The following is a 27,120-nucleotide window of genomic DNA, read 5'->3' on the forward strand; positions in this document are numbered from 1 at the left end:
TTTCTTGCATTGCTGGCTTAGTAGTAATAAATTCCCTAAGTCTTTTTTTTTTGTCTGCGAAGCTCCTAATTTCCCCTTCAATTTTGATTGATAGTCTTGCTGGATAGAGTATTCTTGCATTCAGTCCTTTGCTTTGCATCACTTTGTATACTTCCTTCCATTCCCTTTCTAGCTTGATGTGTTTCTGTTGAGAAATCATTTGATAATCTGATGGGGTATCCTTTGTAGGTAACTCTCTGTCTCTCTCTTGCAGCCTTTAAGATTCTCTCTTTGTCGTTAACATTTGCCATTGTAATTATGACATGTCTTGGTGTGGGTCTTCTGGGATTCATCTTGCTTGGGACTCTCTGTATTTGTGTAACTTTTTTCTTCCCCATGTCAGGGAAGTTTTCTGTCATTATTTCTTCAAATAGATTTTCTAATCCTTACTGCTCTTCTTGTCCTTCTGGCAGCCCTATTATACTATATTACTTCATTTCATGTTATCCCAAAGCTCCCTTAGGCTCTCCTCCTGCTTCTTAATTTTTTTCTCCAGTTGCTATTCAGATTGGGCTTGTTTCTCTACCTTATCTTCTAACTCACTAATTCGGTCCTCTGCTTCTTCTAGTCTACTGTTGAAACCTTCCATGGTGTTTTTGATTGTAACTATATCACTTTTGATTTCTTACTGATTTTTGCATAGGTTGTTGATTTTCTCATCCATCTGGTGCATGTAATGTACAACCATTACACTGAATTATTTTTCTGTCATGTTGCATGCTTCCGTTTCACTTATTTCCTTTCTTGGCGATTCCTCTTTTTCTTTCCTTCGGGCATTGTTTCATTGTCTCCCCATTCTAACTATCACCAGAAGGTTAAAATGCCAAGTTGCTGGGGCCTGGGCCGTATGCAGTGGGAGCTTTGCACCACCCGAGTGTCACTGAAGAGCTCTGACACCAAGATGTGTGGCTGCTGTGGGTTAGTGGGAGCCATGTTCGCCCAGGATCCAAGTCATCGGCGCTCAGTGCAGCCTCGTGCATGCACCTAGTGTCAGGGACCCCACCTGCGCTGCGCTGATAAAGAGACCCCACTGGTGTGTGCTGAAAATCAGGGTCCCCTAGCGCGTGCCAGAGTCCCTGTGTCTGTGCAGTGAATTGAATATCAGAGTCTCTGTTGCTTGGTGCAGCCTCGCGCCAAGAATCGGGGTCCCTGTGTGTGCATGCACCGAGAATTGGAGTCACTGGCTCTTAGTGTGCGTGCATTGGGAATCAGGGATCCCAGGTGCGCCATGAGAAAGAGAGTCAAGTCACTGGTGCTCAGTTCTGCCTCTTGTGCAGAGAATCAGGGTCCCTGGTCTGCTTGGGGGACCGGGTTGCACAGCCGCCCTGTGTCAGCAGGAGGTCCACTCTTGCGCTGCAGAGAACAGACTTCCCTGTGTGCTTGCCCAGAATCAATGTCAGGTGGCACTGCAGCCCTGCAAGGCCGTGGGGCCTTGTCACACAATTGCGCACTGCGGGGGACAGATTCCCAGTGTCCACGTGCACGGCCAAGCTCAAATTCCGGTAATAGAGCTGCAGGCCTGTGTGAGGGGCGGGTCCAGCAGTTCCTATGGCGCTGCAGTGAGCCTGTGGGGAGGGGGATGGGCTCTGTGACTCACAGAAATCTGCAGCTGGGATGTCTGAATTCTTGGTGTCTGTGGGTCTGCAGCTGTGGTCGCAGATCTTTGTCCCTAGTGGCTGTAGGGTCCCGGTTTGCGTCTGAGACCAGATTGGGTGGTGGTGAGGCTAGGATCCTAGTCTCAAGCAGTTCTGTTTTTCAAGATGGCATGATCTCTGTGCCTGCACTGGCTACCCCCAGAGTGTCCGCGGTGGCAGCAGGGTTTTGCCATCTAAGAATGCCCGGTTTGGCAGCCCCTTTGTAGACCTGCAGGATCTAACTGTCCCTATTTCACTCACACACACACACACACTCACATCCACACACTCCTCTATCGCTCCCTCACTCTCTCACACACTCTCCCTCCCTACTTTCTTGCCAGTTGCCATCTTCAAAATGCTGCATCTTATAACACATTGCAGACCAGCAGTTTTATTGCTAGCTTTACCCAGTGGCCAGATAAGTTTCTATTGAACAGGTACAAAAAACATTTTTTTTAATATATTTTATTGATTTTTTACAGAGAGGAAGGAAGAGTGATAGATAGTCAGAAACATCGATGAGAGAGAAACATCGATCAGCTGCCTCTTGCACACCTCCTACTGGGGATGTGCCCGCAACCAAGTTACATGCCCTTAACTGGAATCGAACCTGGGACCTTTCAGTCCACAGGCTGACGCTCTATCCATTGAGCCAAACCGGTTTTGGCTACAAAAAACATTTTACATAAATGTTAAGGGCACGCTTTAAAATTAAATACCCATTGCATTGTGAAGTTATTTATTACATGTTCTTACAAGATAATATTTTTTTAAAGAAGTCTCGTGATTGGCCACAAGCCTTAGAACAGAAAACACGGGAATTCTCGTGATCTGCATGCAATGTATTAGGAATGAACGAGCCAGAAGCTGCAGCTCTGCTTCACAGAGATCAGTCACCAGAACTGGATTGAGATCCCCCCGCTGGCTGGTGCTTCCTAGGCCCCTGGCGAAGCAAACCTAACATCCTCTCTGAAAGCAGATGCCATCTTCGGCTTCAAACTATTTCTAAAATAATTGTACAAATAGAATTTCTTACACAAGCAAAAATATTCAAACACAAGACAAGACAACATGAATGAACACACACAATAGCAGAAATAGACGCACATGGACTCCGGCTTCTGGAGGCCCGAGAGACGTACGCCTCTGCACAGGGAGAACATCGAAGGAGCCATGGAGCCTATAAACATGACCATTTGGAAATTCCAGAACTAAAAACTATAGAAATCAGTATTAACACTTTAACAGGCAATTCTAATAGCAGATTAGAGAAAACCAATGAGACTTCTAACTGGGAAGTAGTGTGTGCACAGATGTATGTGCACGTGTATCCACATGGAGCATGGAATGGGAAACGTTAAGAAAAGTGCCTGAGACAGAAAGTAAAGAGAATCTGTTTAATGTACATGTAATTGGGATGAGGGAATGGTAGAAACAAAATTTGAAAGAGTTGAGGCCAAAAATATTTCAAAATTGTGGAAAGACAGCAAGCCACAGACTCTGGAGGAGGAACCAAAATGGCAGCATAGGCCCTAACCAGTTTGGCTCAGTGGATAGAGCGTCGGCCTGCGGACTGAAAGGTCCCAGGTTCGATTCTGGTCAAGGGCATGTACCTTGGTTGCGGGCACATCCCCAGTAGGGGGTGTGCAGGAGGCAGCTGATCCATGTGTCTCTCTCATCGATGTTTCTAGCTATCTATCCCTCTCCCTTCTTCTCTGTAAAAAATCAATAAAATATATATATTTAAAAAAAAAAACAAAAAACAAAAACAAAATGGCAGCATAGGCCAATGCAGACCTCACCTCCTCCCACAACCACATCAAAACTGCAACTACACCACAGAGCCACCATCATCCAGAACCACCTGAAAACTGGTGAATGGCAGTACTACAACTAGGGAATTAAAGAAGCAGCACATTGAGACTGGTAGGAGGGGTGGAGACACGGGATGGGCTGGTCCCACACCCACGTGTGGCAGATAAAAATCAGGAGGGATTTTTTTTTTTCAGGAGGGATTTTTATCTGCAGAAGCCCCCCTGAGGGGCAAGGGGTCCCAGACCCACACTAGATGCCTCAGTCCAGGGATCCAGTGCTGGGAAGAGAAGTTCCCATAACTCTGGGCTGTGAAAACCAGCAGGGATTGTGGCTGAGTTTTATGGAGGCTGCTGGAGACCCAGGCAGCTCCACTTAAAGGGCTGACACACAGACTTACTCAGACTCATTCCCTCTGAGCTCCAGCACTGGGGCAGCAGCTTGAAAGGCTGCAGGGCCATACAGGAGCAACTACACTGTCTGGCATCAGAGAAGGAACTGGGGGAGGGGAGGCAGTTTTTTCCCAGACAGAAGTGCTGGCAGAGGTCACTGTTCCACAAAGAGCTGACTGGCAGTCATATCTGAGTCTCTATCATCCTGGCTCACAATGTTCACCCCACCCTGGTGAGTCCATAAGACCCCACCCCACCCAATTTGCAGACTGGATATTTGTCCTTTCTTTCATTTGGAACTTCTTTGTCTCCTCAATCTGGCTGCCTCTCTGTGTTTTTCTACATATTAGGTAGATCTGCTACGTCTCCGGTTTTGGTAGAGTGGCATTGTATAGTAGGTATTCTGCAGGACCCAGTGTCTCCATAGTCACTTAGCCAGGTACTCCAGGTGTCCCTTGTGTGGGTTGTATGTACCCTCCTGTCGCAGTTGAACCCTGACTGCTGTTAGGACATCAACGGGATGGATTGACCTTCAGGATGACTGACTGTGAGGACTGGCCATGACTACAATGGAGGAGCTGCTATGCAGGGGCTGACCCACAAAGTAGGATATGCTGTAGTGGGGATCCAGTGCCTGCCAAGTCTGCCCTTTGGGAGTGTCATTTGTGGAGATGGTTGTGTGGTACTCTGGTGTGGTCTGACACTGTCCACTGAGTGTGTTGGTTCTGAGGCCTCTTGGGAGACACTCTGGCATGGCCAAGATCAGCCGTGCCTTGCCTGCGCCACCTGGCATGACCTACAACGTGATCTGCAGGTGGTTGCCACTTGTGCTGTGCTCAGAGGCACCTGGGAGAGACTAAGATGTGAACAGAGGCCGGCTGCTACTAGTGCCAGGCTTGAGGTATGGGGCCAATCGAGGCCAGATACTCTTTGTTTGGGGTTTGTGAACCTTTTATAGATTTTAGGGAATTCCACAGTGAGAGCAGAGATCAAGCTGTTTGTATGGAAAAGCCAAGGGAAGCTGCTTGTGTGGGCCTGAAAGTTGGGTGGGGTGCTGTCACAATGAATCACCAGGGCTGGGTGAACAGTGTGAGCCAGGGTGATGGAGACTCAGATACGGTGTCGCCTGCTCTGTGCGGGGAGGGCTCAGCAAAGGAACAGTGGCCTCTGCCAGCAGCTCTGTCCTAGGTGGGTAGGAGGGAGGGAAGCTGCCCTCCAGCCCTGGCCCTGAAGCCAGACACTTCAGTTCCTCCTGGTATGTCCCTGGTGCTTTTCAAGCTGCTGCCCTAGCACTGGAGCTCAGAGGGAAGACAATATGACAGAATCTATCAAAAGTAAACCTAGCCCTGGCTGGGCACCTCAGCTGGTTGCAGCATCAGACTGTATACCAAAAGGGTGCAGGTTCAATTCCTGGTCAGGGCGCATACCTAGGTTCCAGGTTCAGTTCCTGGCAGGGAGCATATGGGAGGCAACCAATCAATGTTCTCTCTCACTTCCAGATACCTCTCTCTCTCTCTCTCTCTCTCTCTCTCTCTCAAATCAATAAAAACATATCCTTAGGTGAGGATTAAAAATAAATACATACAAGAAAAATAAATCCAGAAATTTTATTTCTAAGAATCTATCTTACACGAGATTATTAAAGTACAAAAATGTGAATGTCAACATTATCTTTAACAGCAACAAATTAAGACAACATCCAAATAAATGACATTGATATGCCCATACTAAAGAGAAAAACATAAATCCACACATAGAGGAAGCACAACATGCACTTAGCCATATATATAAAAAGCATACCACACCTAATCACACTGCACTAAAATGTCAGTAACAACAGAAAGAGGCCTTAAAAGCAGCCATGGAGAAAAAATGAACCTCCTGAGACAGGACAGCCAGACTGAGAGAAGACATCTCAGAAGCAACATGCAGTCAGAAGGTGTAGCATGAGATAGTTACATGCTAGAACACAATCAATCTTTCTTTGTACCTGGGGAAAAACTACCTTTTACATCTGTGGAGAAATTATAAACATATCCAGATAAACAGAGAACTTATCAAGAACTTGCACTGATGTAACTTAAAGGATATACACTGAGTGGCCAGATTATTATGATCTCTGAACGCATAATAATCTGGCCACTCAGTATATATCCTATATAATAAAAGGCTAATATGCAAATTGTCCCCTTGACCAGGAGTTCGACCAGCAGGCAGGTTGGCCAACCGCCCACGTCCCCTCCCCCTGGCCAGGCTGGCCAGACCCCACCCATGCACGAATTCATACACCAGGCCTCTAAAATATATATACTGAGTGGCCAGATTATTATGCATTCAGAGACCATAATAATCTGGCCACTCTGTATATATTTCAAGAAGGAAAGAACTAGAAACAATTGTAGGCCAATTAATTAGACAACTTAGATGAAACAGGTGAATTCCTAAAGACACAAATTACCAAAACTGACTCAAGAAGAAATAGATAATATAATTAGACCTACAATAACTAAAGAGACTGAGTTGGGCATCAAAACACTACATACAAAGAACAGGCCACACTCAGATGGCTTTAGTGAATTCCATCAAATATTTAAAGAAGAATTAACATCACTCCTTCTCAAACCCTTCCAAAAATAAGAGGCTGGATACTTCCCAACTCATTTGATAAGGCCAGTATTACCTAATGCTAAGGACAAAAAAGACATTATAAAAAAATGAAAGCTACAGAACAATATCTCTTATAAATATAGACACAAAAATTCTCAATGAAATAGCAAATCGCATCCAGCAACATAAAAGAAGGATTATATGCATGACCAAATGGGATTTATCCCAGGAATACAAAGTTGGCTGTAATATCCAAGAATAAATTAATGTAACATACCATATCTATAGAATAAAAACCAAAAAACCACATAATCTCAACTGATGCAGAAAAGACATTTGACAAAATCCAATATCCATTCATGATAAATACACCCAACAAATAAGAAGGCGAAGGGAGCTTCTTTACTCTGACAAAGGATATCTGTGAAAACCCCACCGCTAACACCATACATAATGACAAAGACTGAACACTGTCCCCATAAGTCCAGGAACAAATCAGGAATGCCTGTTCTTGCCAATTCCATTCAACACTGTACTAAAGGTTCTAGCCAGGGCACTTATGCAAGAAAAAAACATAAAAGGCATGTGAACTGGAAAAGAAGAAATAAAACTATATCTATTCACAGATTATCTTATATAGAAAGAATCCTAAAGAGGCCACTGAAAAACTATTAGAACTAATAAATTTAGCGAGGTTGCAAGTAACAAGATCAATATACAAAAACAAATCGTATTTCTATACATTTTCAATGATCAATCTGAAAACAGAATTTAGGGAAAAAACTCCATTTACAACAGAATCAAAAAGACTAAAGCATCAGGAATAAACTTAAAATACAAAATGTATGCTCTGAAAACTGTAAAAGATTGTCGAAAGAAAGAAAAAGATCTAAATAAATGAAAAAGCATCTCAGGTTAAAAAATTGGAAGACTTCAACAGTAAATCAAGACAAGGTATGGGTATAAATATAGACATGGAGCAATGGAACACAATGGAGCTAAGACCATTCAATGGGTAAAAATAATCTCTTCAACAAATGATACAGGGACAACTGGATATCCACATGCAAAGGATGATACTGGATCTCTACCTCAACTCAAATACAAAAATTAACTCAAAATGAATCAAAGAACCAAATGTTAAGAGCTAAAACTATAAAACTATTAGAAAACCAGGGAAACATATTCAGTACCTTAGATTTAGCAATAGATTGTTAGATATGACAACCAAAAGCATAAACAAAAAAAAGATAAATTGGACTTCATCAAAATTAAAAATATTTTTGCATCAAGACATTATCAAAAAAGTGAAAAGACAACTGACAGGATGGAAGAAAATATTTGCAGATCATATATCTGATAAGGACCTCCTATCCACAAAATACAAAATTTTTACAACTCAACAAGACAAATAATATAATGTTAAAAGTAGGCAAAGGATCTGAAAAGATTTCTCCAAAGAAGACATACATTTTAAAAATGCTCTTAGTCTTCAGGGAAATGAAAAATCAAAACCACAACGAGATACTACTTCACACCCAAAAGAATGGTTAAAATCAGAAGGACAGATAACGAGTGTTGTCAAAGATATGGACAAACTGGAACTCTCCTACACTGCTGGTGGGAGAGCAAGTTACCATTTGACCCACCAATTCCACTCCTATGCATACACCCAAGAAAAGTAAAAACATAAGTCCACACAAAAATGTGTACACAATTATTTATAGCAGCATTGTTCACAGTAGCCAAAAAGTGAAAACAAGCCAATGCCACCAACTGATGAATGAATAAACAAAATTTATGTTTTGTATATCTTATAAAATAGAATATTACTTGGCCACAAAGTATTGGTATAGACCAGTGGTCGGCAAACTCATTAGTCAACAGAGCCAAATATCAACAGTACAACGATTGAAATTTCTTTTGAGAGCCGAAAACCAACTTCTGCGCATGGACCACGAAGTTTCAATCGCACTGTATGTGCGCGCCCGCACGTGGTATTTTGTGGAAGAGCCACACTCAAGGGGCCAAAGAGCCGTATGTGGCTGGTGAGCCGCAGTTTGCCGACCACTGGTATAGAGGAACCTTGAAAACATTAAGCTAAGTGAAAGAAGCCAGGCATAAAGGACCACAAGCTGAATGACACCTTTATATGCACTATCTAGAACAGGCAGAGAAGAAGCAGCAGTGGTTGCTTAGGGCTAGGGGTGGGAGGGATGGAGAAACAGGGGATGGTAGCTAAAGGGTAGGAATTTGTTTTGGAGTTGAAGAAATGTTCTAAAACTGATTATGGTGATGTTTGCCTTTGTGAATCTAGTAAATACTACTGAATTGTACTTTAAGCAGGTAAATTGTATGGTATGTAAGTTATACCTCAACAAAGCTGTTATAGAGAAAAAGGAAAAAGAAGAAAGATCTGAGATGTAAGAATGTTGGATAAGATATGGGCAAACATGTGATAGGTCTAAACAAACATCTGTGTAAAATAAGACTATAAATTGTGATTTTAAAAAAGAATAACACAAACAGAATCGCAGACAATAACTGCATGTATGTTGGGAGAGATCATGGAATTAAAGTATCCCAATTCCTTCCCTTGCCTGTGTAGCCGCGGTTTGGGGTTGGTTAAGTCATTAATTAACTTTAGACTTTAAATATCAAAACACTACATAATTGAATAAGTAATCACTAAAATAATAAAAACATTGTGTAACTTCCAAATTTATAAAAAAAAAAAAAAGGAATATAAAAACTAAAAGCAAAAGTGAACAGAGATGAGCAGCACTCTATGGGCTGGGCGCCAAATCCCGCCCGCCACCTGTTTCGTAAAGCAAGTTTTATACTGGAACACACTGTGCTTGTTTATGTTTGTCTCTGGCTCCTTCTAAGTGACAATGGCAGCGTCCAGATGGCCTACAAAGTCTAAGCACTTCCTATCCGGCCCTCTGTAGAAAAACTCTGCCAACTCCTGCTACAGAATACTACACACTCTGGGCTGTTTCCTGAGCATGGCAATAAAGACAGTATCTCCTCCTCTCTCACTTCATCAGAGATACATTAGATAAACAGCTTTCAAGAAAGAACTTCAACATCTCTGGCCAATGGACGTTCTCCACCTGCTCCCCAGCTCTCTCCTGATTCAGCCTCCAGACCCTAGCTCCCTAAGACAAACAGCAGAGAGCTCTTAGCCGTGTGTCATTCAACTCAAGCTAGCAAGCAGCACTGTAATGTGGGCAATCCCCAAATGGTGGGAGCGTGTATGTGTGTGCATGTGTGTGAAGTTCTGAAAAGACACTGACATGCTGTTAGCCATGGATATCGACTGCTTGAGCAGGAATACAGCCACATGTTATACAATGTGCTCACTGCTTGATCTTTTCATTAAACCGTTTGTCTAGAGATAAGTGTAGGTTCACATGCAGCCGTGAGAAACAAGGCAGAGAGCCTGAGTGCCCTTTACCCAACCCCATGGTGCCATCTTGCAGAAATGACTGAATACAGTCTCACAGCCAGGAGAGTGACCCTGAACACTGCTCCATCTCCTTCCCATCTCCAGAGTTCTGTGTACCATTGTGCATGTGTGATCAAACATGCAGGTTCGTGCACCCACCAACTCTGTCAAGTTAGAGAGCAGTCCTGCACCACAAGGATCCCTCGAGTAGGCCTTTTATACTCACAACCACTCCCTCATCCCTCCTCCCCAACCCACAGCAATGACCCATCTTTGTCATTGCAAACATGTCACCTATGCCTGGCTGGTGTTGCTCAGTGGTTACAAGTCAACCCAGGAACCTCGAGGTCATGGTTCGAATCCCAGTCAGGGTACATGCCCGGGTTGCGGGCTTGATCCCAGGTTGTAGGGGATGTAGAGGAGGCAGCTGACCAATGATTCTCTCTCATCATTGATGCTTCTATCTCTCTCTACCTCTCCCTTCCTCTCTTGGAAATCAATAAAAACATATGTATATATTTTTAAAGTCACCTAAACAGAATCACAGTGTATGACTGGCTGTGGTTGGCTTTTGTCAGTCAGCAGGATTCCCAGGGTTCCCCAGGTGCTGTGTGTGTCCGGAGCTCATTCCTTTTCACTGCTCAGCAATGCATTCAGGCAATCTGTTGTAGGTCACCTGCTGACACTGGGGCTGAATCCAGATTCTAGCCTGGATTTTGGGAGTGCATGAGTCTTCTGTCCTCAGAGAAGTGCCCAGTGGGGTCACAGGCTGCCTACATGTGTAGTTTTGTATGAAGCTGCAATAGTGTTTCCCGAGGGGCTAGTATGTGTGAGTGACCCTGCTTCTCCGTGTCACACTCAGTGTCCCCAGCAATGTGCTGACTTTAGCCATTCTCATCGCTGTGGAAGATTATGTTTACATGAGGTTAAAGAACTGAAATAAAATTAGAAAGTAATCCATGCTTATTTAGTAGGCATTTTGAAATTATAGAAATGTATAAAAATGGAAGTAAAGTCCTGTTTCCTCTTGAAGAAAGAAGCAATGCTGTTATTTATCCCACAATCAAGGAACAGGGCAGATTCTGTCACTTGATGCCGAGGCTGCGGCCCACTGTGGTCTCTCGGCTTGACAGTGTGGCCTTCGCAGGGCCCTCCTCAGCCAGACAACAGTGAGGCCTCACAGTAGGAACCGCACACACAGCACGGGCACCAGGACAGGCTGTCCTGGGCGCCAGGGCCGCCGCCAGTGCACACAGGAGGCCAGCACTTTGCTCCTGCCTCTGTCACCTCCCATTTCAGCATCTATACCACCTGACAGCCCAGTGCAGCCCATGGATCCCTCTCAGAATAACATCTTTCAATGCAGAAAATAAAGGACAGAGGAGACCCTATCAGATACAATTTTTAAAACAAATGTGTTACACAGAACTACATAACCAAACCTCAGAATGAGGACTGCACAGTCTCCGTGAAGCTTCGGCAGCGACTGCAGTGTGAAATGAAAGGTCTGATTTCTCGGGTACAGTTGGGATCCTGTTCACCCCATAGATGTCATTGCCATATTCATATGGAAGAAAATGCTAACTTAGTAAAAGATGTAATTTTTTTCTAACCAGTTCCATGAAGGTTCTGAATTCCCTGGTTTGACAGAACCAGAAAGAACAGGACCAGGCCTCTTCCCTAAAAGTTTCTCCCACGTTCCCCTGGGCCTGAGTTCTGGAGGGAGAAAGCCCCCCCGGCCCCGCCACCCATCCGAACCCAGGAAAGCCACAAGAGGGTGGCTGGTGCCAGCCAGTCCCCCAGCTTATCAGAAGGAAGCGCAGAGAGGTGGGAAGGAAATCAAAACAACATCCATATAACAGGGGTTCCAGAAGGAGAGGAAACTGAGCAAGGAATAGAAAACCTGTTTGAAGAAATAATGACAGAAAACTTCCCTGATAAAGGGAAGAAAAAACCAACACAAATCCATGAAGTTCACAGAGTCCCTAGCAAAATGAACCCAAAAAGACCAATGCCAAGGCACATTATAATTAAATCGGCAAACACCAACGACAAAGTAAGAATCTTAAAAGCGGCGAGAGAGAGAGACAGAAAGTTACATACAAAGGATCCCCTATCAGACTAGAGACTGATTTCTCAACAGAAACACATCAGGCCAGAAGGAAATGATATGAAATATACAAAATCATGCAAAGGAAGGGTCTGAATCCAAGAATACTGTACCCAGCAAGGCTATCAATCAAAATTGAGGGTGAAATCAGGAGCTTCACAGACAAAAAAGGACTAAGGGAGTTTATTACCACCAAACCAGCAATGCAAGAAATGCTAAAGGGTCTGCTGTAAAAAAAAAAAAAAGAAAGAAATAGGAAGCAAAGAAGGAACACAGGGGTAAAGAATAAAAATGGCGACAAACAAGTACCTATCAATAATAACTTTAAATGTAAATGGATTAAATGCCCCAATCAAAAGACATAGGGTAACGGGTTGGATAAGAAAACATGACCCATATATCTGCTGTCTACAAGAAACCCACCTCAGAAAAAAAGACGCACACAGACTGAGGGTGAAGGGATGGAAAAAGGCTTTTCAGACGAATGGAAATGAAAAGAAAGCTGGGGTAGCATTACTTATATCTGACAAATTAGATCTCAAAGTGAAGGACATAACAAGAGATAAGGAAGGCCACTTCATAATACTAAAGGGAGCAATCCAACAAGAAGAAATAACTCTGGTAAACATATACACACCCAATACAGGAGCACCCAAATACATAAAAAAAAAAAAAAAACTTCTGGAGGATATCAAGGGAAAGATTGTCAGCAATCATAGCAGGAGACTTTAATACCCCACTATCACCACTGGACAAATCCTCTAAACAAAAAATCAGCAAAGAAATATCAATCCTAAATGACTCACCAGACCAGATGGAATTAATTGACATCTTCAGAACATTTCACCCCAAAGCCACAGAATATACATTCTTCTCAAGTGCACATGGGTCATTTTCAAAGATAGACCTTATATTGGGTCACAGGCAAAGTCTCTTGAAATCCAAGAAGATAGAAATCATATCAAGCATCTTCTCAGATCACAGTGACATAAAACTGGAAATCAACTACAATAAAAACAATCCAAAAACAGCAAATACATGGAGACTAAACAGCATGCTATTAAACAATGACTGGGTTACCAGAGAGATCAAAGAAGAAATAAGAAACATCATGGCAACAAACGACAATGAAAACACAACAATCCAAAATCTATGGGACACAGCGAAAGCAGTCTTGAGAGGGAAGTTCATAGCTCTACAAGCCTACTGCAAAAAAAAAGAAAAAATGGTAATAAATTACCTAACCCAGTGGTCGGCAAACTCATTAGTCAACAGAGCCAAATATCAACAGTACAACGATTGAAATTTCTTTTGAGAGCCGAAAACCGACTTCTGCGCATGGGCCACGAAGTTTCAATCGCACTGTACGTGCGCGCCCGCACGTGGTATTTTGTGGAAGAGCCACACTCAAGGGGCCAAAGAGCCGCATGTGGCTCACGAGCCGCAGTTTACCGACCACTGACCTAACCCTACAACTCAAAGAGTTAGAAAGAGAGCAACAAGAAAAGCCAAGTGTAAGCAGAAGGAAGGAAATAATAAAGATCAGAGTGGAGATAAACGACTTAGAGACCAAAAAAACAATATAAAAGATCAACAAAACCAAGAGCTGGTTCTTTGAAAGGATAAACAAGATTGATGAACCTCTAGCCAGGCTCACCAAGAAGCAAAGAGAGAGGACCCAAATAAACAAAATCAGAAATGAAAGAGGTGAAATAACAACAGACCCCACTGAAATACAAAGGATTGTTAAAAAATACTATGAACAACTCTATTCCAACAAACTGGACAACCTGCAGGAAATGGACATATTCCTAGAAAAATATAACCTTCCAAAACTCAATCAGGAAGAATCTAAACATCTCAATAGGCCAATAACTATGGAAGAAATTGAAGCAGTCATCAAAAAGCTTCCAGCAAACAAAAGCCCCAGGCCAGATGGCTCCACAGCGGAATTTTACCAAACATTCAAGGAAGAACTAAAACCTATCCTCCTCAGACTATTCCAAAAAATTCAAGAGGAAGGAACACTTCCAAGCTCCTTCTATGAAGCCAGCATCACCCTAATACCAAAACCAGATAAAGACAATACAATGAAAGAGAATTACAGCCCAATTTCCTTGATGAACATAGATGCCAAAATCCTCAACAAAATTCTAGCAAATCGGATCCAGCAGTACATCAGAAAGATCATACACCATGACGAACTAGGATTTATCCCAGGAATGCAAGGAAGGTACAATATCCACAAATCAATAAACGTGATACATCACATAAACAAATTGAGATATAAAAATCACATAGTCATATCAATTGATGCAGAAAAAGCATTTGACAAAATCCAACACCCTTTATTGATAAAAACTCTCAGCAAGGTGGGAATAGAAGGATCATACCTCAACATAATAAAAGCCATATATGATACACCCACAGCCAACATCATACTCAATGGGCAAAAACTAAAACCATTTCCCCTAAGAACAGGAACAAGACAGGGATGCCCACTCTCACCACTCCTGTTTGACATAGTACTGGAAGTATTAGCCATTGCAATTAGATAAGAAGAAGAAATAAAAGGCATCCAAATTGGAAAAGAAGAAGTAAAGCTGTCCTTATTTGCAGATGACATGATATTGTACATAAAAAAACCAGAAGACTCCATCAAAAAACTATTAGACTTAATAAATGAATTCGGCAATGTATCAGGATACAAAATTAACGCCAAGAAATCTATGGCATTTCTATACACCAATAGTGAACTTACAGAAAGAGAGACTAAAAAAGCAATCCCATTTACCATCGCACCAAAAAAAGTAAGATACCTAGGAATAAACTTAACTAAGGAGGTAAGAGACATATACGCCGAAAACTACAGGACACTGAAAAAAGAGATAGAGGAAGACATAAACAGATGGAAGAACATACCGTTTTCATGGATTGGTAGAATCAACATCATCAAAATGTCCATACTACCCAAAGCAATCTATAGATTCAATGCACTCCCCATTAAAATACCAATGGCATATTTCACAGACATAGAAAGAACTCTCCAAAAATTCATCTGGAATAAAAAAGACCCCAAATAGCCACAGCTATCCTGAGAAAGAAGAACAAAGTAGGTGGGATCTCAATACCAGATTTCAAGCTGTATTACAAAGCCACTGTTCTCAAAACAGCCTGGTACTGGCACAAGAACAGACATATAGACCAATGGAATAGAATAGAGAACCCAGATATCGACTCAAACCGCTATGCTCAATTAATATTTGACAAAGGAGGCATTAGCATACAATGAAGTCAAGACAGTCTCTTCAATAAATGGTGTTGGGAAAATTGGACAGATGCATGCAAAAAAAATGAAACTAGATCACCAATTTACACCATACACAAAAATAAACTCAAAATGGATACAGGACTTAAACTTAAGACAGGAAACCATAAAAATACTAGAGGAATCCACCGCAAAAGAAACAGCAAAAGAAACCATCAACAAAACAACAAGAAAGCCCACTGTATGGGAGAACACATTGGCAAATGTTATCACTGATAAAGGTTTAATCTCCAACATTTACAGTGAACTTATACAACTCAATAAAAGGGAGATAAATGATCCAATAAAAAAATGGGCAACAGACCTAAATAGAATCTTTTCGAAAGAAGACAGAAGGAAGGCCAAGAAACATATGAAAACATGCTCAAAGTCACTAATCATCCGAGAGATGCAAATCAAAACGACAATTCAGTACCATCTCACACCTGTCAGAATGGCTATCATCAACAAATCAACAAGTAAGTTCTGGCGAGGATGTGGAGAAAAAGGAACCCTCGTGCACTGCTGGTGGGAATGCAGACTGGTGCAGCCACCACTGTGGAGAACAGTATGGAGTTTCCTCAAAAAACTAAAAATGAGCTGAAACCAGTTTCGCTCAGTGGATAGAGCGTCGGGCTGCGGACTGAGGGGTCCCAGGTTCGGTTCCGGTCAAGGGCATGTAACTTGGTTGCGGGCACATCCCCGGTGGGAGGTGTGCGGGAGGCAGCTGATCGATGTTTCTCTCTCATCAATGTTTCTGACTCTCTATCCCTCTCCCTTCCTCTCTGTAAAATATCAATAAAATATATTTTAAAAAAAACCAAAAAACTAAAAATGGAACTCCCATTTGACCCAGTAATCCCACTTCTAGGAATATATCCCAAGAAACTAGAAACACCAATCAGAAAGGATATATGCACCCCTATGTTCCTATACAATAGCTAAGATTTGGAAACAGCCCAAATGCCCATCAGCAGATGAGTGGATTAGAAAACTATGGTACATCTAGACACTACGCTGCTGTAAAAAAGAAAGAATTCTTACCATTTGCAGCAGCATGGATGGACCTGGAGAGCATTATGCTAAGTGAAATAAGCCAGGCAGTGAAAGAAAAATACCTTATGATCTCACTCATTTATGGAAAATAAAGAACATTATAACCTGATGAACAAAAAGATAGATACAGAGGCAGTAAAGCACCAAACAGACTGTCAAATTACAGCGGGAAGGCAGGGGAGAGGGGGAAAGAGATCAACTGAAGGACTTGTATGCATGCATGTAAGCACACCAATGGACTCAAGACACTGCGGGGGTGGGATGAGGGCATGTGACAAGGGGTAGGGGAGGCTGGGGGAAGGCCAATGGGGAAAAAAAATGGAGATATATTTACTACTATATGTAATACTTTAAACAATAAAAAAAATGTAAAAAAATAAAATCGTTCACCTTTTAAAATATTTGGATATATGTATCTCAATATAATTGGTTTCTTTGGAAAAAAAAACAACACACCCTGATTCATGCTTCAACCATCAGGAAACATTTCTCAGGAAAGCCCAGCTCAGTGTGAGAGCCTAAGGAGCATCCGGTGCGCTTCCGGAAAGGCCTGCTCACCTTGGTCAGCGCAAAGGCCACTGTCCCGTCATCCTCCGTGGAAAGGTCGAGCAGCTTCTGGTAAAACGCTTCATCATAAGGCCCATCGATCTGCAATGCTTTCCTGAAGGAAAGGGACAGAAATAAGATGCCACAGGTACAGGGATTGTTTCTTAAACTGCTAAGAACTCAGCAACCACACCTCTGGCTCACAGGCTCCTCCTCCTCCAATTCTACACTTTGCCCTGAAGACCCTGCAAGACCAGAGTCTGGGAGCTGAGCTGAACACGTCCTGATTCTGACACACGGCATCCAGTCTTAGCCCGCGTGAAAGGACAGTGGGAGGGAGGTGCCGCCCGCCGCCCACCTGTGTGGGCCCAGCCACCCCGACTGGAGGGCACAGCGAGGCCCTAGGCAGAGGCTGCCAGGCAGACAGGCTGCTGGCTGTGGAGCAGCACTGTCCCCTGCAGCTCAGCCCCGACTCAGGACCCAGAGCTGCCGCCGTGGACTGTCCAACTCCCAGGACGTGCTGCTTTTCCAGAAACGGACCACACAGCACTGTCCCGGGCGGGCCTGGCACCAGAAGGGACAGAGGGAAGGCGGCTGGGGTGGTTCAGCCTCCTGGGAGCCCTGTGCTGTCCTCCACTGGAGAACCCTAACCCTCACACCCCATCTCACCCTCAGAGCTGCTTGGGGGCCCCACCTGGGCCCAGAGGGGCAGGGGTACAACAGGCCAAGCCTCACCTCTGCTCAGGAAACTCCTCCAGGTACCGCTCAACCCGTCGGTACAGAGGGTAGAGGCCTTCGATGTCCAGCAGGTCCAACATCTGCACCTGAAGGGTTTGGTACAGAAGACAGCCCTTCGGCAACCCCGAGTACTCCAGGCTGCTTTTTCCTACCAAGAACATCCGGGGAAAAGGAGGGTCAAGGACTGATGTCGGCGGCAGGCACAGGCTGCCCTGCCTCACAGAGGTGCTGGAGCTGCGGGCACATGCACAGGGCCAGGCACAAAGCAAAGGGCAGGTGACCCACGTCTCGCTCTGTGCCTCTCTTCCCTTGCAATATCCATCAACTCCATCACACCAACCCAGAGCTTTTTAGAGAGATGTTTCTCAGATTAGGCACAACATTTAAAGTAACCATGTTAACAGCCCCAAATCTGAGAGAGCATGTCTGTGGAGCCCCGATCCATAGCCCACGTGGAGAAGAGGTGGCACCCGGAGGGTGGTGGTTTAGTTTGTGCCTGGGTGACCTCACTTCTAACAGTCACCCACAGCCCCACCAGAGCTCAGACCACAGAGCTCTTAGCAGCAAACGGCACAGTTTCCTCCTCCTAGTCAGCTCCTCACGCCACAGACCTGAGCATGTGGTGGAGCTGCTGGCGGATGACACAGGGGCAAACGAGGAGCGCGGGGACACGCAGGACAAAAATCCAAGCTAGCCACCTGGAAGCCCAGAGGCCACCGAGTCACAGCCAGCTCCGGGTGAGTCTGTGAGGAACAGGCCTTCGAGCAGGGAGTGCCCAGAGCCAGGAGCCCTGCACCTGCTGGCCCTGCACCCTCCCCTCCCCCTGCAAAGGGCCTGCACTGTGGGACTCCAACTTCTGTGCCTGAGAACAGGCCGAGGAAGCCTGCCCCAGGTGCACCAAGAGGATGGACCAGGAGGGCGTGGAGAAAGCACTCAGCAAACACTGACACAGTGGACAGGGATGTAGGGAAGATCTAGGCTGCAAGGACACACCCACATCGGGACGAGAAAGGAGCCTCCCCACCTAGGCTCAGAGGCAGGGAGGCTGGCTCTGAAAAGGCCTGTGGGGCCCAGGCTGCTCCTGCAGAAGCTCCGTGAGGCCAGGCAGGACCCCAGCAGGCAATGCCTGGGCTGTGCCCACCCGCCAGCCACCAGCCTACCTTGGTGACGCAGGCTCCTGCCGAAGGGGCTGGCTTCACAGACACAAGGGCCTGGCGACCCGGGCCCCAACTTCAGGGCACTTGCCCGGCCCTTGTCTGAGCCACTGAGCAGCACCCGCGTGATGACGCGCACCAGCTCCCGGATCACGGCCCTCGCGCAGTGGGGCCCGCTGGCCAGGCCGTTGGACGGGTAGAAGAACGGCTTCAGATGATGTGCCAGCTCACGCCAGTCAACTGCGGGGCTGCGGGCGTCCTTGCAGCCATAAATCAGCTCTCCATTCTGCAGGAAAGAAACAGGACAGGCAGGCAAAGGGACCGAACATCAACCATTGTCCAACGGGGCCTACACACAGTGCTGCGGCGTTGGGGAGCCCACTCTCATGCACCATCACGGACCAAAAGGCAAGTCCCACTGGAAGGTGGGAAAGAAGAAAAGCTCTAAAAACAGGAGACCGGAGTCCTGAACTGAAGTACAAACCCTCAGGCCAGACACAGAGCGCACTAGCCGCCAGGACTGCAGAGGCAGGGACGCTGTCTTCTGCGACACTGTCCGTCAGGCCTGAGCAGAGGCACCGCGAGGCAGCGTGGACGCTGTGGATGGCCAGTTCTGCAGAGCTCTGTCTTCTGCGAAAGGCTGGGCCAGGTCCCGCCAGGGTGGGTGTGAAATCCTTGCCTTTGAAGCCACCCTGCCTTCTAAACCAAGTCCAGCAAAGAAACCCTTTGCGGTACCGGTGTTCACAGGCTGCAGGCAGGAACCCCCCGTGGGCCCAGCCCGTGACTTTTACGGGGTCTACACCAAGCATGTCAAACTCATGGCCCATGGGCTGCATGTGGCCCACAACGAATATATTTGCGGCCCAGCCAATAGAATGGTAAGGAACGTTTTAATAAAAATTTTGTGACTTAATTTTTACAATATCCTGTTTTACATAATTATTAATAACGAACTGCAACGTTCGCTAATGGCTGATTACTATAATCATGTTGCATTCATTTCCCTTACACAACTTATGCGCAGGCACACCATTTCTCTCCACTAATACCAGCTGCGAATATTTTAGCAGCCGACGGCCATGTCCTTAGTCTTGGACTGACTTGTTTGGTATGCGCAACAGGAAACATTTCACTTTTGGAGAGCAAGAAAAATAGGTCTATTTGCATTACACTTATTAATTTGTGCAGTTATTCAGTGTCTGGTAAGTTAATGTTCAAGAAAAATATTAATTATTATTAAAATGTTCAGTTATTTTATGTTCACGATGACTCATTTATTTCAGCCCTTTGTATTCAGCATGTCTCTATCAAAATAGACCTACGTTTCTATGAAAACGAAAGCTTCTGGTTTTGCGCCCACTTACACGTAGCCCTTGCTTGTCTGGCCCATGGTGACCTGGGAGTGTGACATACGTGGCCTCTGGTGTCTGGTGAAAAGGCCCTAAGAGAACCTGGTTCCTGCCCCGAGCAGCAGCCCACCCCAGGAGAATGGCACCTCTCGCCTCACTCCCTTGCCTGCGAGAAGGTGTGGCTAACAGCCTGAAGGACGTGCCCAATGGCCCATCTCCCTTGACAGTCACACCCTGAGGTTCTCTCTACTTCACAGAGGTTCGGTCCATGTGCCCAACAGCACAAAGGCAGAGTGGCAGCGCGTCCAGCTATAGTCTTTCATAGATTAGGGGTGAAAGGTGCCTGGCTTGCACTGTGGCTCTCTTCTTGGATCACAGCAGCGTGGTCGAAGCCCCGGGAGCTCAGACTGGCTCAGCCAGGGTTTCGTTGGGAGCAGCCTCAGGAGAGACCCCGAGCCAGAGCCGCCCCCGCTGCTCTCCCCAGCAGAGCTGAGGTGTGAGTGCCTTGTCGCGCAGCAGCAGGCCATATTACAGGACATTCCTGCTCCGCCTTAGGTGGCCGAGGGGAGGCAAGTCAACCCACAGGCGTGCCTCCCTCGGCAAAGTCCTGGGAACCAACAGGATGAGGCTTCTCCGGGAGGCCCTGCTGGCACTGCCAGAGCTCAGTGGGTGTCCAGGGTGATGGGTACACAACGAAGGCCACTACCAGCCAAGGCCAGGGAAGCCATGAGACACCCTTGAGATGGGCCTTTTGTGGAGCCAGGTATGCCAGGCCAAGGGCAGGCAGTAGTTCCCAGGAGGAAAACAGGCCGAGAGGACATGCTGAGCTGGCACCAGGGGGCTGGGACTGAGCCCAAGGCCCCGTGCGGTGGCAGCACTGGCCCGCGAGGCTGGTCCTGCTCCCAGCACAGGAGGGCTGAGAAAGCCCGGAGGTGGAAGACCTCTTCTCCCCAGTGTCTTAAGTCGGAGGGCACAGAGTTTCACCCCCACAGATACAGCTGCTCAAGGACCTCAGGTGACTTTTGGAGGAGAGCCATCAACTCAGGCTCCATGTCACTCCACATGTCCCCCCAAAGTTTCACAACTGACCAGTGTTGGGGTAGACAGAGCCACAGGCATGGAGTATATGAACAACACGTGGATGAACAGTAGAATGGTGGTGCCGACTGTGGCCCAGGAAACTGCTCCACACCAGGAGCGGCGCAGCACAGAATGCGAGAGCTGCAGCACCTCAGCTTGCCCAGCAGAAGTGACGGCACCTGGGCCGGGTCAGGGTGGCTCACTGGTTGAGCACTGACCCAAGAGCAAGAGGTCACAGGATCCATTCCCCATCAGGGCACACGTCTGGGTTGCGGGCTCGATCCCCAGGAGGGAGCGTGCAGGAGGCAGCCGATCAATGTTTCTCTCTCATCCATGTTTCTCTCTCTCTAAAGTCAATAAAAACATACATTTTTAAAAAAGTGACAGCACTTGAGAAAATGGACTGCAATGCTCCAGATGTTATTTTAAAAAGCCAAGGTGTGTACCTTCTCTTAATCCATCCCTTTTGAGACAATTCTCCCAAACTCTGGATTTTTGCCGGGCTGATGGCAACAGAAGCAGCAGATGGCCCAGGTCTGAGGCCCAGCCCCAGGCACAGGGCAGAACAAGCTTTCTGGGGCCCAGCCGGCAGGGCAGCCAGAAAGGCCACCTCAGACAGAATGCCAGCCTGACCACAGGTTCCAGATAAGTCCCCCAAGGAAAGAAATCTATCTTCTAATTCAAACAGAGTTCCTCAAGTCCTTACAAGAATTAAACACACACACTGACTTTGGGTGTCTCCCTCAGAGGCACCCAGGCCTGTCCTCACCCCAGACCCAGGTTGGGGCAGATCAGAGCCCAGGCACCCAGGGGGTCAGGGAGCCCACCCCCCGGGGTGAGGCGGCGCCTGGGATGCTCTCGGAAGGCCCACCCTGAGCGTCCGCCCGGCCAGGAGCAGAGCAGGATGCACCGCTCAGCCCGGCACGGCGGGCTCCACTGCGGGAGAGCCACAGCACAGAAGCACCTCTTACCTTAAATATCTTCAAGTTGTTCTGTGCCTCCTGCAACAAGCTTTTCAAGGCAAAGTACATTCTCTGCTTATTTCTAAAATGGAAAGGATGATGCACAGGGTCAGCAGCAGGCCTTGCAGTCCCTGCCTGTGGCCGAGCTGTGGCTGGGGCACCTGGGGCACAGGCTGCAGGTCTCCACTCTCAGGGGAGGAGCACCTTGTCTCCACCCACCTGACAAGGCACCCCCATGACCCCTCACAGGAGGGGACACTCCCATGACCCCTCACAGGACACCCCCTACTGATACCCTCACAGGACACCCTGATGACCCCTCACAGGACACCCCCAACCACCCCACCTGCAAGGAAGATGGCACTAAGGACAAAGATTGTCTCTTACCCTGAGTAGAGATCGAGGGGACAGTATTTACTGATCTGCTTCCACTTCCCAGTTGCCACCTGTGAAGAAACCACCACACGTGTCCGTGATGGGACTGGGAGCAGCACTGCGGTGACCTTAGCACAAGCCCAAGTGGATGAGATGATGTGAGTCCCAGCAGGTATCACCGCTCCGGGGACACACCCTCACTAGCTGGGGTGGGTGCTTGGCCCTTCTCTGAGGTTCCCACATGGCTGCCGGCCCAGCCTCTACATGAGCAGGAAGCAGCAGCAAGCACCTTTTTAAAGTGACATGGCCAAATCTGGTAACCAGATAAACAAATCTTTAAAATTATAATATCCAGGAAGGAGAAGGTGTAGCTCATAGTAATTTCATGTTGTCAATGAGAAGGAAAATTGGCGCAACAAAGGCCACTTGCTGGTTTCCATCAAAATTTAAAAGGTGGGCCCGGCTGGTGCGGCTCAGTGATTGAGTGTCCACCCATGAACCAAGAGGTCATCAGATCGATTCCCAGTCAGGGCACATGCCTGGGTTTCGGGCTTGATTCTCAGGAGGGAGCGTGTAGGAGGCAGCCGATCAATGATTCTCTCTCATCATTGATGTTTCTATCTCTCTCCTCCTTCTCCCTTCCTTTCTCTAAAATCAATAAAAACATATTTTTAAAAAATTAAAAGGTGGGTATCCCAACTTGGCAAATCTACAAGGAATCACAGGTTCAAGGATGTTCACTGCTATCTGACTAAGAGCAAGACCTAGAAACAACTAAGTAAATCATAGTACATGTGCTCTCATGGGCCAGGACACGGCAGGACATATATTCAGTGAAGGAATGAATAAATGATATGCAGTCACCAACAGAAAGAGGTAGAACTAAAAATCACCAAAATTTATTCAAGGCAAAAAGCAACTTGCAGAACAAACCATAGGATATCACTTAAATAATAATAATAATAATAATAATAATAATAATAATAATAATAAAGAGCCCTAACTGGTCTGGCTCAGTGGATAAAGCATCAGCCTGCAGACAGAAGGCTCCAGGGTTCAATTTTGGTCAAGGGCACGTGCCCAGGTTGCCAGATCAATCCCCACTAAGGGGTGTGTAGGAGGCAGCCAATCGATGATTCTCTCGTTTCTCTCTCTCTCTCCCTCTCCCTTCCTCTCTGAAATCAATAAAAATATATTTTAAAAAAGAGAGAATAAAAAGGATATTTGTAGGGATTAAAAATGGCGGTGGATTAAGTAGAAGCTCACAGACACACTCCCAGGACCAAACTGGAATTACAACTAAAATACAGGAAAAGCTTCCTGAATAATCAACTGAGGACCAGCTGGAGAGAACCCTGATCACCAAGGATGGAAAGTGGAGACCACACAGAGACAGGCAGGAGCAGCAGAGGCTGGCCGGGCTCCCACAGACAGCAGCTGAAGATCTGGAGAGATCTCAGCTGGGGGAGAGGGGTTGCCACTGAGAACTCTGGGGTCTAAACCCTAAGCTGGGCTCCCCTGCGCAGAGCACCACAACTCAGAAGGGGGCCCACATGACATCTGATTGTGAAAAGCAGCAGGGTTGCTGTCTGCAGGAAGAGGCAGCTAGAAATGCAGGCACTCTCTTAAAGGGCCAACACACAAAATCCTGTGTGCAGCTACTCACCTTGGGCTCTGGCAGAGGGAGGGCAGAGTGGACTGGAGCTGAGTGAGCAGAAGCCAGGGTTGGGGGCTATGTGGCTAGACCAGCCGTGGGCAAACTACAGCCCACGGGCCGGATCCGGCCCGTTCGGCTGGTCTATCCGGACCGCGGAGCCGAAAGAGCGGAAGGTTCTCTTGCTCTCCCCTCCGCTCCTTTACCTTGAATTTATATTAGTTCACACAAACACTCCATCCATGCTTTTGTTCCAGCCCTCCGGTCCAGTTTAAGAACCCATTGTGGCCCTCGAGTCAAAAAGTTTGCCCACCCCTGGGCTAGACCTAAGAAGGTAGACACCCCGGTTTCCTGTGCTGAGTCTCATTTCCTCATGCTGCAGAGGTCATCTTTCTCACATAGACATTTGCTACCCAGGTGTTTTGTGGGTAGCAAATGGAGGGGGGAGACAGTTGGCTCACCCTATTGGAAAGCCCCTTGCCCCACCCTGTGGAGTTTCTGAGGCTCATTAAGACACTGAGAATAACAATTAGCCTCCAGGCAGAAGCAGTTGTCCCACTCTGTTGGAAAACCTCTCACCCAAACTGTGGACAATTGCCTGAGGCTACTCAAGACTAAATCTAATCAGTTTGCAGACAGAGGTGGTTTTCTAGAGGCTTTGAGTCTTTGAATGATCTAATTAGTCAAAACAGCAGTTTGGGTCTCCACCACAGACACCATCCCAGACTGCTCAGGAAAGCAAAAGCCAGCAGGTCCCCAAGTGCCTGCAGGTGACATCTGCAGGACCAGCTCCGTGGGGAAGGAAGTACAGCCCAGAACAGAGTCAACCAAGGTGTGTGGTTCAAGGTAGACCCAGCCTCTGGGCTAAGGAGTCCCTGACCACTGGACAGCTGGCAGGAAGACACTGGGGTTGAAACTGGCAGCTAGTCGGAGGGGAGATACCCCCCACAAACAGGACATCAACAATCAAGTCCCAATTACAGGAGAGTCCAAACAATGCACACAAGGAGCATTCCTAGAGCATCCAGCTCCGTTGAACAAAGAGACTACACCACTGGACCCCTCAAGACATTTTCTACATAAGGCTATCCCACAGACTGAGAGGCACAGCAGGTCTATCTAGTACATAGGAGCAAATATAAAGAGACAGCTAAAATGAGGAGACAAGGAAACAACCCCAAGTGAAAGAAAAGAAGGAATCACCAGAAAAAGAACTAAGCAAGATGGAGGCAAGAAACCTATCAGAAATAGAGTTCAAAGCAATGGTTATAAAGACTCTTAAGGAACTTAGTGAAAATTACAACAACATGAGAAGGGAAATAGAACCAGACAGAAAGGAAGAATGATATATCTGACATGAAGAACACACTGGAAGGGATTAAAAGCAGACTGGATGAAGCAGGGGAAGGAATCAGCAACTTGGAATGCAAGGTAGAAATAAATACCCATTAGAGCAGCAAATAGAAAAAAGAATTAAAAAGCAGGATGATAGCTTAAGGGAGCTCTGGGACACCATGAAACATAAAAGCATCCACATTATAGGAATGCAAGAAGGGGGAGAATGCGAGCAAGGACAGAGAACCTGTTTAAAGAAATAATAACAGAAAATTTCCCCTGCATGGTGAAGGAAAATGTCATACAAGTTCAGGAAGAACGGAGAGTCCCAATTAAGATGAACCCAAAGAGACCCACACCAAGACACATCATAATTAAAATGGCAAATGTTAGCCCATCCTGTGAACTGAAGGGTCCCTAGTTCAATTCTGGTCAAGGGCACATACCTCATTGCAGGCTCCACCCTGGCCTGGGCCCTGGTTGGGGCACATGCAGGAGGCAACCAATTAATGTGTTTATCTAACATCAATATTCCTCTCTGTCTTTCCCTCTCTCTTCCACGCTCTCTAAAAATCAATGAAAAAATATCCTCAGATAAGGACTAAAAAAAAAATAATAGTAAAATGGCAAATGTTAAAGACAAAGGAAGAATCTTAAAGGCAGCAAGAGAGAGAGAAAATTACATACAAAGGAGATCCCATTAGAACTGACTTCTCAAGAGAAACACTTCAGGCCAGAAGGGAGTGGCATGAAGTACTCGAAGTAATGAAAAGCAATGACCTAAATCCAAGACAACTGTATCCAGCAAGGCTATCATATAAAATTGAAGGTGAGCCCTGGCCGGTGTGGCTCAGTGGATAGAGCGTCAGCCTGCAGACTGAGGGGTCCCGGGTTCGATTCCAGTCAAGGGCATGTACCTGGGTTGCGGGTACATCCCCAGTAGGGGGCGTGCAGGAGGCAGCTGATCGATGCTTCTCTCTCATCGATGTTTCTAACTCTCCCTCTCCCTTCCTCTCTGTAAAAAATCAATAAAATATATTTAAAAAAAAATAAATAAAATTGAAGGTGAAATAAAAAGCTTTCCAGACGATAAAAGGTCAAAGAAGTATACTACCATCAAACCAGCAATGCAAGAAATGTTAAAGGGACTGCTTTAAGAAGAAGAAAAGGAGAGAGAGGGTCATAAGCATAAAGAAAATAAAAATGGCAATAAATAAATACTTACCAATAATAACCTTAAATGTAAATGGATTAAATGCTCAACTCAAAAAACATAGGGTGACTGAATGGGTAAGAAAACATGACCTATATACGTGCTGTCTATAAGAGACTCACCTCAGAACAAGATATACACAGACTGAAAGTGAAGGGCTAGAAAAATATATTCCATGCAAATGGAAAGGGGAAAAAAGCTGGAGTAGCAATACTCCTATCAGACAAAGCAGGCCACTTCATTATACTAAACAGAATGATTCAATAAGAAAATAGAACCCTTATAAACATATATGCACCCAAT

The 27,120-nt window shown here is 45.9% G+C and overlaps 1 protein-coding gene across 4 annotated transcripts in view; it reads right to left on the reverse strand.

Moving 5' to 3' along the window:
• BICD2 (BICD cargo adaptor 2) overlaps positions 1-27,120 on the reverse strand; it is a 143,355-nt gene that overhangs the window by 10,854 nt on the left and 105,381 nt on the right. For 3 of the 4 annotated variants that reach the window (XM_080668811.1, XM_080668809.1, XM_080668813.1), the window contains 5 exons: positions 22,628-22,686; positions 22,250-22,322; positions 18,856-19,135; positions 17,693-17,843; positions 16,970-17,072 (listed from right to left, as the gene is read on the reverse strand). In XM_080668811.1, coding sequence (XP_080524937.1) covers positions 16,970-17,072; positions 17,693-17,843; positions 18,856-19,135; positions 22,250-22,322; positions 22,628-22,686 — 666 coding nt within the window. The remainder of the gene's footprint in view (positions 1-16,969; positions 17,073-17,692; positions 17,844-18,855; positions 19,136-22,249; positions 22,323-22,627; positions 22,687-27,120) is intronic. The other variant, XM_080668810.1, reaches the window with a different exon arrangement.

This window comes from Plecotus auritus (genome assembly GCF_963455305.1).
Source record: "Plecotus auritus genome assembly, chromosome: 5".
NCBI lineage: Eukaryota > Metazoa > Chordata > Mammalia > Chiroptera > Vespertilionidae > Plecotus > Plecotus auritus.